The following is a 13,516-nucleotide window of genomic DNA, read 5'->3' on the forward strand; positions in this document are numbered from 1 at the left end:
ATTTTTGATAAAGGAGGTAAGAATATACAATGGAGAAAAGACAGCCTCTTCAATAAGTGGTGCTGGGAAAACTGGACAGCTAATGAAATTAGAACACTCCCTAACACCATACAAAAATAAACGCAAATGGATTAAAGACCTAAATGTAAGGCCAGACACTATAAAACTCTTAGAGGAAAACACAGGCAGAACACTCTACGACATAAATCACAGCAAGATCCTCTTTGACCCACCTCCTAAAGAAATGGAAATAAAAACAAAAATAAACAAATGGGACCTAATGAAACTTCAAAGCTTTTGCACAGCAAAGGAAACCATAAACAAGACGAAAAGACAACCCTCGGAATGGGAGAAAATATTTGCAAATGAAGCAACTGACAAAGGATTAATCTCCAAAATATACAAGCAGTTCATGCAGCTCAATATGAAAAAACAAAACAACCCAATCCAAAAATGGGTAGAAGACCTAAACAGACATTTCTCCAAAGAAGATATACAGATTACCAACAAACACATGAACGAATGCTCAACATCACTAATCATTATAGAAATGCAAATGAAAACTACAATGAGGTATCACCTCACACCAGTCAGAATGGCCATCATCAAAAAAATCTACAAACATTAAATGCTTTTCTCTCACTTTTTCCCAGCTTACCCTTCCCCCTCCCCGTGTCCTCAAGTCCATTCTCTAGTAGGTCTGCGTCTTTATTCCCATCTTGTCCCTAGCTTCATGACCATTTTTTTTTTTAGATGCCATATATATGTGTTAGCATACGGTATTTGTTTTTCTCTTTCTGACTTAATTCACTCTGTATGACAGACTCTAGATCCATCCACCTCACTACAAATAACTCAATTTCATGATTGAGTTATTTCTTAAATATTTGATAGAATTCACCAGTGAAACCGTTTGGACCCATAGTTTTCTTTATTAAAAGTTTTATTTAATTTAAAAATTCCATGTCTTTTATAAATGAAGTGCTATTTAGGTTTTCTGTTTCATCTTGTATCAACTTTAGTAAACTGTATTTTTCAAGGAATTTATCCATTTCTTCTAAGTAGTACAAGTATACCTCATTATATTGCACTTTGCTTTATCACATTTTGCAGATATTGTGTTTTCTACAAATTGATGTTTTGAGGCAACCCTGCATTGTCAGATGATGATTAGCATTTTTTTAGCAATAAAGTATTTTTAATGCTATTGCACACTTAATAGACTACACTATAGGGTAAACATAACTTTTATATGCACTGGGAAACCAAAAAATTTGTGTGACTATTGCAATATTCACTTTATTGCAGTGGTCTGGAACTGAATGTACAATATCTCCAAAATATGCCTGTATGATTTTTTGGCATAAGATCTTCATAACATTCCCTATCATCTGTTTAATCTCTATTAATTCTTTGCTGAGAATTCCTCTTTCATTCCCGATATTGGTAAGTTATGTTCTCTTTTTTCTTGGTCTTTACCAAAAACTTTTACCTATACATTTTTCTTGCTTTCAGTAGTTTATTTTAATGTGCCTAGGTGTATTTTTCTTTGCAATTATCCTACTTGAAGTTCACGGAACTTCTTAAATCTGTAAATTTATATCTTTCACTAAATTTGGGAAATTTGGAACCACTATTTCTTCAAGTACTATTTTCTGCCGTAATATCACTCTCCTTTTTTTCTGGGACTTATATATGTTAGAACTTTTAATAATGTTTTACATATCCCTAATGTTATATTCATTTCTTTTCTAATTTTTTTTCTCTCGGTGTTCTTTAAATCAGATCATTTATATTGATTCAATTTCACTGGATTTATCCTCTGTGATCTTTATTCTACTGACTTGCCCATCAAGTTATTTTCTTGTTTCTTATTTGGTTCTTTTGGTAATTTCTATCTCTCTGCTGAAATACCCTATTTTTTCACATTTGCCTGATTCTTCATTTGTTGAGTAATTTGGGGTTATATCTCAGACATCATGACCATTATGTCATGGAGACTCTGGATTCTTTTATAGTGCTCTAAAGAGTATCATTTTTTTGTTTGTTTGTTTTAGCAAAATGCTTACTTGTTTAGGCTCAAACTGCATATTCTGTCTCACCTGCAGTGGGCAGCAGCTCAAATATCTGTTTAGTTCTTTTAGCCTTATGTGGGCTGCTTAAAGCCTGTTCTGAGCATGCATAGTTTGGGGATCAGTCAGAGACTGGAGCAAAGTTTACACATAGAATTTGGGACTCACTTTCTGTGACTCTTTCTTTTAGAGGATTACCTCCTCACTTCCCAGGAGTTGTGGTTGCCCCAAAGTCTGCTCTCCTGGTTCTCCAGACCAGAAAGACTGCTGATTCTTCTACTGGAGTTCTATAAACTGAGGCCTGCCCTCATACTGGAAACCTTGAAAATGACAAACTTACCTAGTATCCCTTCCTCCAAATGTCATCTCCTCTCAAGATTTAGCCTGCTTTGGATTGGTCTCCAGTATCTTCAGATAGTTGTTTTTTGTGTTTTGCCCAGAGTTTATAGTCATTATCCCCACTCAATTTTTAAATGGATAAAAGTAGCCTTTTCTCACTACCAAGTGTCCTCTGACTTCTTGGGTTGCCTTAATGAAGGAGTAAATGATATCATGCTTTTTCACTCTTCTATGCCTTTACACATTCTAATCTTTTGCTTTCAGTGTCCCTAATTCTCATAATACAATCAGGTAGAAACTTCCTATGCCCATTTTATGTATTTTAAAAGAATACAGTCACATTTTGCCATCCCCTAAGTTTTAAATACCTAAAATTTCAACTAAGAATACTTAAATTGTAACTAACCTAGATATCTATGATTATAACAATGATATATACATAGTATAAAATACTACATAGAAGAAAATAAAGTGAAGCTATTTAAAATGACAAAGGTCTAAGTCAGAATCTTAATGAAAAAAAAGGATATGTAACATATAAAGCAATATCTGTAAAAGGGGAGAGTGTTACCCTCACACAAAACAAAACTGCCTATTTCTAAATAATTGTGTATATATGTATATTATTATATAGAAAGAGGTCTGGAAGGATATAAACCAGATTGAATATAGTGAATATGTTCGGGGAGAGAAATAGAATTCAGGGTGGGGAGAGACATTAAGGAAAATTCCCTTTGCTTTTTTTTTAATAATTATTCATTCAAGTAATATCTAATGATTGCCTGCTATATGCCACGCACTACTCTACAGCAAGAATGTATTTGTGTACTAATTCTGTAATTTTTAACTATTTTTAATTGTTGAAATGAAAGTATTACCTGAATAAGAAGAAACTGAAATAACAGAAAATCTCTAAGGTGCTTAAAAATGTGATCATTTATGTTATTAGTGTACCACAGCTCAAGAGACTTTAAAGGTAATTAAGTGAATTTAGTGGGGTTTGTTTTTTGTTTTTTGTTTGTGTGTGTGTGTGTGTGTGTGTGTGTGTGTGTGTGTGTGTGTGTGTGTGGTACGTGGGCCTCTCACTGTTGTGGCCTCTCCCGCTGCAGAGCACAGGCTCTGGAACTGCAGGCTCAGCGGCCATGGCTCACGGGCCTAGCCGCTCCACGGCATGTGGGATCTTCCCAGGCCAGGGCACGAACCCGTGACCCCTGCATCGGCAGGCGGACTCTCAACCACTGCGCCACCAGGGAAGCCCTAGTGTTATTTTAAAATCTGTTCTCCCTAAATCATATTAAATTCTTCTTCTCCGGATCTGGACCCAGTGGAGAAACTAACTGATTTCTCTTTTCCCCCTTATAATACAATTCCATTTTCTTACACCAGTTCTTCTGAGATTTGGGGATAACTGGTGAAGACTAAAGGTCTTACCTGGGATAATTCCAGGCATCAAATGGCTACCTACAGATAAAAATCCACCAATTTTTTAACTGACATACTAGAGTAAGTATGGCTGAGCAACCCAGAAAGTAAACCTGGCCTTCATGACATTGATCCTTGTCTTCACATAAGACTGTATCTTTGTTATGTTGACTCACATACTTGTCTTAACAGTTAACACATAGAGGATATCTTCTTATAAACTTCAAGACTGAAACAACTTGTTATAACCCAACACTTTAATCTTCCTCCCTAATTCCTCCTAGTAACAAGGCCTTCACTACATCCACAGAGTTGTTCATTCCATTTTTGGACAACTATAGCTGTTACAAAATGTTTCTTCTGCTGTTCCTGTGATTCTGGCTCCCTGTGACTTTCACCTGCTAACTTGGGTTTGGCCCTCCACAGTTCACACTCTTTCCCTATAGCAGCAATTTAGCCATCTCAGGATAGATATCAGATTCTCATAAGACTTCTATTCTTCAGAGTCAATATGCCTGTTTCTTTTAACCTAAGGGAATCTAGTGCTTACTGGCCCAGAGAGAGTGAAAAATTGAATTTCTCTGTAACCAGGATATTTGTCCAATTGAAAAATACAAGATTTGGTTTTTACCTTAAATGCAGCAAACAGCCTTCTTGGCTAATCACTACAAATACCTCCTGGCATTTCTTTGTTCTCAAATAAATACCCCTCCATTTGCCTGCACACATGTATATATGCAACATACACACTGCCTTCCATTTGTTCTTTTAAAAACAGTATTTTAAATGAGTACCAAAAGGTATCCATCCTCAGTCCATGTGACTTGGGTTTCCATCCAAGGGGCTTGTACCCTCTGCTTGATTTATCACGTTTTTATTTAAGCTACAGTTTATTTACTCCAAATTTTATGATATTTCATTCTTATAAATTCATGGCTATTTCTCCTTATTCTTGGAGCTCTAAGATATCAGGCAAGGACTGGGCCCATTAAACTTCACCCGATAAGCCTTAACTTAGAATAGGCTTTGCAGTGTATCTATTAACTATATGCATTTAACCATCTCAGTTCTGTTTGCTGGAGATGGTTAACTATGTTGCAACTTTAGGAAATTAGAAAAAATAAAACGTTTAAGTCTAGAAAACCTACAAAGGACATCCACCTAATCATCCTGGTCTTTAAAAGAACCTAATTATACCCTCCAATCTTTTTTGGAGGGGCAGAAGTAGAGTGAATATTAGTCTTGTCTACAAAACTATACCTAGGAATTTTTTTTTTAAGTCAGTCCTGATTGCTGTTCCCAGTTTTCCTAGTTATAAAATGAAGATAATAAGACCCCCACTTTAACTATCTCACAGGGTTAATATAAGAAATGTATAAGATAATATATGAAAAAGCTCATTTAAAAATATAAGGAGTAAAAAATAAAAATGTAAGGTACAATATTATTAATAATAATGGCACTTTCTGTGACCACAAAGAGACAGCTACAAATCCCCTCCTTTAACCCTAAAACATTTTAATTAAATTCTCTTTTTTATCTCCTTTTTCCACACCAACAACCAAAAAGAAAAAACAACAAAACCAATGTTTCAGCATAATCTTTTGGCCTTGGACTTTAATTACAAATGCCAGCAAAGATTTACATAGAGTACAACATAAGTATATTCTGACATTTTGAAAACCCTAGCCCTCCTCTCAGACTGATTTCATTTTCTTTTTTCCTTTCTTATAACCTTTTCTATATTCCCCTAAAAAAATGAAACTGCCTACCAATATTACAGCAACCTTCACCACTATGAATATTTTAATTATAGTTACCCACCTCAGAACTCTTATAAGTGGCCTCATGGCTTTCTTATGCAAAAGTACCATATGTATTTCCTCAAATGTGTGTCCAAAATTTTTCCAGATTTTTGGGTTTCCCTGGTGGCACAGTGGTTAAGAATCTGCCTGCCAGTGCAGGGGACACAGGTTCGAGCTCTGGTCCAGGATGCCGTGGAGCAACTAGGCCCGTGCACCACAACTACTGAAGCCCACACGCCTAGAGCCCATGCTCCACAACAAGAGAAGCCACCGCAATGAGAAGCCCATGCACCACAACAAAGAGTAGCCCCCCATCACCACAACCAGAGAAAGTCCATGAGCAGCAATGAAGACCCAAAACAGCCAAAAATAAATAAATAAATTCATAAAAATAAAATTTCCAGATTTTTAGAGCCCATTACAGTGTCTCCACATTAAGATTATAGACACTGGTACTGCTCTATAAGTTTACAATTTGAAAGCTCAGTTCAGGAATGCAGAGTCCCCAAAATGAGAACAGAAGTGTATTCCAGTTGAGAAGACAGCATAACATGAAGACCTTAGAGCAGGAAAAAACTTGGAGGGTATAGATCAGTATAGCAACTATTCCAGAAAGAGCCATTAGGAGAAAGGCAAGAGCTGAGCCTGATAATGCAAGGGCCCCATTTTACAGGGCTGGGGCTTTGCAGATTGTGTTAAGGATTTTGTTTTAATTAAGGTGTAACAGGAAGCCAAGAAAAGGTCTTTCTTAGATCTCAGAGAATGGTAAGTAGAGTTTTCCCTCTATATATAATGAATATGGAATTTAAGTATAAGTATAAAGAAAAGCATGGGAATGATAAACACCAAATTCAAGAGAATGCTTACCTTGAATTTGAAGAATCCTTCAGATTTGAAGAATGCTTCACAGGAGGCTTTGACTGTATTAGTAATGTTTCATTTCTTAGAACTATATAGGTATTTTAACCTATTCTTCATACATTTTTGTATGACTAAAATTTTCAAATAAAAATTTTTTTAAAGAATTAATGATTGCTAAGAATCACTGGCTCATTTCCTTCTATTTTTCTTTCCCAGGCTCATATTAAATCTTCTTAATTTTGAGAAAGACAAGCGCACAGAATTCAGGGATCTCCCCTCTTATACGCTTTGTTTCATGGGCCTTTATTTTCTAGACTTTTAGCATCAGATGTTAAAGCCTCTTTAATTAGCTTACTCTTTGTTTTAGCATACACTATAATCCTTGTAGCTTTCCAACAACCACAGAGTTAATATGAGGATTACATGAGATAAAGCATTTAACATAGCATTTAGCACACAAGAGCTCAATAAATTTTAACTACTGTCTTTATTATTTCACTTACTATAGTTTATATTCCCAGTCCTAAATATGAGTCAGAACATTAGAACTTAAAAAAAGCTGAGTGTATATGGCCAAATGGTGCTCTGGTATGCACACATGCACACATATAACATATACTTCCAATATTTATAGTTTTTTTAAAAACACACTCTTTTTTTGCTCATGTAAGCATTAAATAACAAAATGTTAATTTGAGGCCTTTTTATTGACACTAAAGAAATACCTTTAAAGAAAAGGTTAAAATTCTGCATTTCATGGTGCACGATTTTAATAAGTTTACTAACTTCTAAGTACAATGCTACATTGGAATGACTTATTATTGCATAAAGCTGCAATAATATTCAGTATGGTCCATACCATGTGTAAAAGGCTCATTTTTGTAAGATCAAGTAATTTATGGAAAAATTCAATCTTATAGAATTGAATATTGACATCAAATTTCTTCTACAACAGGAGGAGCAGTCTTTGATGGAAGAACATTATTAAAATCGTATCTTTTCACTTAATTTTCTTTGTACAAATAGCACAGATCCTCTCATTTCTCTTTCCTTCCAATTCACAAATACAATAAAAGCTGTCTTTAGAAAGGTCCTTAAATTAAACATCAGGATGAAATGAGTACTAAGACCCAGAAAATAAGAGAACTTATGACAATTTTTGTCACCTAGAAGTCTGAAAAATATCTCACTGAATCTTTATGCAAATACTATATTTTAAAGTATATTTTCATTTTCATATCTAAGAATCCAGAACTTGCTCTTGTGAAAAAACAACAACATGTCACTCAGTATTCTTCAGTTAGAGGTTTGGACTTAGATTGCTATAGAAATCATTCCTCCATGCCCACTTCCTGGTTCTTAATCACAAATCTAATCACGTATTTTTATAAATATTCAAAATTAAATATATTTATCTACTTACGTAAATACTTTTCAGTTAACTTTTACTGATAGTCTATGTGGGGATCTCATTAACAAACACATTTGGAACTTTTTAGATTTGTTCCGGCAGCTTGTAAATTCATATTCGATTTAGCTGTTTAAATATATCAACATTCTAGGCATTTAAAAAAACTGATACAAAAGATTAATCCCAAGTTTTGTTTTACTTACCAAGCTCTGCCATTCCACCTCACTGCCTGAACAATATTATCAGCTCTTCGGATACTCATTCTTGCTAAGTAAAAGCATATTTCTTCTCTAGCTGGATTAATAATCAACTTTCTAGATAGTTCATTTGTAATTCTCTTCTGGTTAACCCTTAGCATTACAGCAGTCTGCCCAACTCATGCTAATCAATTTATGACGTGGGAAGGAAAAGGAGAAATTCAATTATGCAGATAACAAATGGAAAGCAAAAATGAGAGACAGTTTAGATTAGGCACAAAAGAACAATCAGCCTTACTTTTTTTTTACACTAAAACGTACAAATCTTTATGTTGGATATTACAAAAGCACTCAATATACAATATACATAAGGAGAAAAACATAATAGGCTTACAACACACCAGCCGAGTTCATATCAGCCCATGTTTTCTGCCTTCTGACATGCAAATAAATAGAAATCGGCTCTGAGAAAAACAGATACATTTTTCTCTTAGTAGAAAGGTCTGACTTTCAACCTCTAAATGCCTCGTTTCTCAAGATTTGTGATTATTTGGTCCCTTATCCTACTATAGGTGCCACCTCAGGCTTTATGGAGATTTTCTCCACATGTGATCTGTAGAAACTTGCATCCGAAAAATGTGGAGCTCTTGTTAAAAATACAGACACCTGGGCCCCACTTCAGAAATCCAAAGCACCCCAGGTGACTCTTATGTACATTAAAAATTTGAGAGCCACTGCTCTAGGACTGTTTCTGATCTCGTCCTAAAGAGGCTCCAACACAATCCCCTGGGACTCAGAATGACATTAATTACTCTTGCTACTAGTTTGACCCTGACTTTTTGTTTTGATTCCAATACTAGGATTCTACTTGTTTTCCTATACCTGAGTGCACTAGTCCATCTAAGACCATGACCCTTCTGTGAATTTGATAACCTTTCACTTGCAGACTACTCAGAAACTGGAATCTGTCCTTTAACTCCACTTGACGTCTATGGCCATACTGTGGCCTAGCTTCCTAAATATCTTACCACTTGCTCCCAGACTTTTCTTGCTTTGTCTTGCTTTTATCTCCTGTTTTATACCTCTCTTCTATATACATGAACTACACTTGTTAGTGTGCATTGTCCAATCTTTTACCTAATGTACTGTCTACTACATTAACTTTCTCCCAAGGCTGTTTGCATCCCAGTGGACCACTATCAGTCTGCCTGATACCTATTACAATCAACAGAACTTGCTTAGTCTTATCTAGAGGTGTGAAATGAACAACTAGCTAAAAGGTGAAAAGACAGACATGGCAGCCTGTGGTTTCACAAATTGTTACAAAAGCCCATGTAAATAGTCAGAATAAGGGAAAAGACAATGACTATGGAAAAAGAGGAAAGTCCTTGAGAATTGGAATAGTAAAGCAGGTAAAATAAAGCGAAAAAATGTGTAATTCTAATCATTTGTTTTTATTTTCATGAAATCTATTGAGAAACGTCAACAAAACAATGATTATTTAACCTGGAGAGAAGGTAAAATGATTAAAAGAAAAATAGTACTGGACTAGTAGAACTCAAAAGACTTGGATTCTAGTGGCCTCTTTACCACTTCCTAGATTTATGATCTAGATTAAGTCTCTGAAGTTTTCTGTGCCTTGGTTCCTCCTTAAATGGGTGTAACAAACATGCCCTGTGCATCTAAGATTATTTTGATAATTAAACAAGATCATATTTATTAAAGAGCTTTAAAACTATAAAGATCATACAAATTTAAGGGATTATTGTAGCTATATAAATTGCTATTAATAAAGATTATAATTAACACTTACCCACAAAGGACATAAAATGGTGATTTTTTTTGTTTTATATTATTTTTAAAGGAAAGTATAAATCAAATACAGTGAAAGAAGTAAACAGGAGTTTGTTAAACGTCTTTCCTAAGAAAATTTCAAGAATAGGACCAATATCAGTTAGGAGCAGAATAAGGTAAAATCATCCAAAAATGTAAGTAATCAGGTTAACCTGAGTTTGCCCAGGTCAGACCTAAACCTTAAGAGTCTTACCAAAAGGACTTCTAGATGAGGAAAAAGATCATTTGGCATGACACTGGTGATATTTCTCATCCAGAACCATCTCCCTAAAGCTAGAGTTCAGAGTGACTTCAAGTGGCAAGAGCTTGGAGCATTTGTTTCAATACATCTAGTCTGTATCCAACATGGCCTATCCAAGATTCAGCTAAATGCTATGATTTAATTTAACTGAATAATGTGTACAAATGAAAATTGAGAAAACAGAAGTCCTTGGCCAGTGCACAAATAGGTTGATGAGAGTTGCCCATATGAAAAAAGAAAGGGATTGATTCTTGACTTTAAAAAATAGACACTTCCATCTTTTAAAGTTTCAATAAATGCATTCAACAAATATTGTTGCACATCTACTATATTCTAGGCACTGTGCAAGACACTGGGGAATATAACTGACCAAAACAGTCAAAAATGCTCCACTATCTAGAGCTTATATTATAGGAAATAAAAGGAGAAAATGGCAAATAAATTTAACAGACATGCAAATTATATAGTATGTTAAAAGTTGATAAAGGCTATGGAAACAAATAGACCTGCATTAGGGAGATGAGGAATGTTTGGAAGGTAACAATTTTAAAATAGGGTGGTCAAAGTAGACCTCAACTGAGAATATGACATCTAAGCTAAGACTTGAAAGAGGTGATGGGGTTTGGTGGGGTTCTATGATCATAAAGGACTTTTATCATCAATTTTTAAATTTTACCACTTTAATAATAAGTGGAAGATATCCTTATAAATTAACCTTCACATTATAATAGTGAAAAGTTGGAAATTGATAACAATGGTAAAACAAATTGTGGTACAACCATATGATGGTATATGATAGAGTCATTAAAATCATATTTTTGAAGACATGGGAAAATCCAATAAAATTATTTCTTAAATACAAAAATGTATCTACAGTATGATGCAATTTTGCCTTTTTTAAAAGTTTACCCAACAACTGTTTTTCAACTGCCACATACTGTTCTGGGCACTGAAGAGAGGGTAGTAAACAAGCTAGACACGTTCTTTCTTCTCATACACACATAGATAAAAGACTGAAATGAAATATACCAAAATGTTACTAGGAGTACATTTTTTAATTATGAAATAATAAGGTGAAATAACAGATTCTTTTATCCTCTTTTATTTTATCCTCTATAGTCCAAATTTTCTAAACATGTTCTAAACTGTTCCAAAAATAACATATGTCATATTCTTTGATCTAAATATTATGGTTCATATTTTCCTCAGGATATCTGTTTGGATAAAGCACAAATTTACACTCTTATAATATCTGTCAAATATATACTGCATTTTTCAATCATACACTGATTTTATGTCTCACACAGCTAATGAAGTTGAATAACATCAAGTCCCTTTCTACAGTTGCAAAAACTAAGAAACAGAACGGTTAACTAATTTGCCACACTGGAAAGAAAAAGTGTTTCAATTCTAAATTGTAATAACGTGTATGAAAGTATTTCACACAGTGCCTGGATCGACAAAGTCTGCTGATTCTGAGTGCTATGCTAGTACTTTAGGTTACAACTCTCCCCAGTCATGCCGGGGATTGTGTGTGGGGGGGGGGCGGGTATTGTCAGGAAAAAGTTTCATTTATTTAAAATGGAACTTTGATAGTTATAAAATAAAATCTGATCTGAATCTTAACCCCAACACCAGACGTTAGCTTGATTCCATCTCCCCTCAGCAACTAAAAAGACCAGTAAAGAAGTTCAACATGTCCCTATAATGTTTCTTCATTCTTCCTTTGGTTCAAGTTTTTATATTTAAATAGTATAGCAAACGGCATCTATTTGTCTACCTCAACTAGTTGAGTTACCTTGGGCAAGTCATTTCAACATTCTGGCCTCACTTTTCTTATTTTTCAAACACAAGAATTGGACTAGATGATCTCAAAAGTCCTTAAGCTCTAGAATTTCGTGATATTATTATTTCAGGTCTGTGAAGTACCAACAATAAATTAAACAAACACAGCTTCTCAGAAAAAGAAAGGCTACAGCAATAAGGATAGTTGGCTAGTAAAAGTAAGAAAACAAAGACCTGGGATTAAAAGAGAATTTGAAAATCTCCCTAACCCCCTGGACCAAGTCCAGCTTCAATTACACAAGGGTTGTTTGGGGACAATAGAGAGGGAGAAATATGAAGGTTCCTTTGATCATCAAAAGATGATCTTTCTGCTTAAAAAATTAGTATTCCTATACTCTGTCTGATTCTAAACACACACACACACACACACTCACACAGGAGCTTGCACACAAGTACACACACAACAACCACAACCAAATGTTTTAATATTAATATGGAAGAAAAATAGAAGTCACTTATTTTGCTGAAATAAAGGTATTTCAAATCCAGAGAGAGTGATTTGGTTTTGAGAGTTTTTAAGAAACAGCACCATATTCAATCCTTTTCTATCACCTTCTCTGTAATACAAAACCTCCAATAGCTCTTAAAATTGTGGCATTTTCTTATGTACAGAGAGAAAAATTTGTGTTGCTACTGCAGCAACATCTAAACAGTTTCCTGTAAACTTTCTGTGATGGAAGTCGTAGGATTTATGATAAAACCCTGTAAAGTGGTATAACAAATTTCTTTCATATTTATCATTCATTTTACTCAGTGTGCATTTTGAAGGAAAACCTTTTAAGAACACCAATAATGTGAGAAAGCTACAACTAAATTTATTGTTAAGTATCGCATCACTGGTCCTCCTGGGAGTTCAGGAAGAAAGCTTAAATCACATTTCCTAACACATTGGAGAGCTTCCCAGAGATGTGATGGCCCACAGAGGCAAACCATCCAAAGCACACTGGAATCTCAGAGATAGTGACAAAGAAATATCACTTCGTTTAATAAAAGCGAATTGAAGTTACCCCTCTTTCTTTAACAAAGTACAAACTCTCTCTTACCCCATTTTTCTCCTTTCCTTCCCCTGCTCTTTCCTGTTTCACCTGACTAAACCGTAGGTATTTGTTCCATCACCTGACTTAGGGGCTGGCTAGAAATATCAGGAAAAAAACAATCTACCATTGTTACATGAGACAACAACCTTTCATGTCCTTGAAGCTCACCATGACCTTTCATCTTTCCTATCCTCAATGGTCTCTCCTAACAACTAAAACTACACTCAGTTGGGCTGAATTCCAGATTGTCATAAAAAGAACTCTGTCCTTTCAAAACAAAACCAATTTTTACACCAAGGTGGGGGAGAAACACAAGTCCATTGTTCCCTCACAGATGGAAGTTGGAGTTACTAAGGCAACTGCTCTAATCCTCCTTTTTACCACCTTTTTCACATCACTGGCCTATCAAGTATGCTACCTTTTAACTCATAA

General features: G+C 34.9%; 1 protein-coding gene across 1 annotated transcript in view; it reads right to left on the reverse strand.

Annotated features, from left to right (window-relative positions):
* Nucleotides 1-13,282, reverse strand: part of SOX6 (SRY-box transcription factor 6) — a 442,494-nt gene extending 429,212 nt beyond the window's left edge. The window contains exon 1 of the mRNA XM_065883041.1: nt 13,231-13,282. Coding sequence (XP_065739113.1) covers nt 13,231-13,265 — 35 coding nt within the window. The 5' untranslated portion in view covers nt 13,266-13,282. The remainder of the gene's footprint in view (nt 1-13,230) is intronic.
* Between the last annotated feature and the right edge of the window lie 234 nt (nt 13,283-13,516).

This window comes from Phocoena phocoena, chromosome 8 (genome assembly GCF_963924675.1).
Source record: "Phocoena phocoena chromosome 8, mPhoPho1.1, whole genome shotgun sequence".
NCBI classification, from domain to species: Eukaryota; Metazoa; Chordata; class Mammalia; order Artiodactyla; family Phocoenidae; genus Phocoena; species Phocoena phocoena.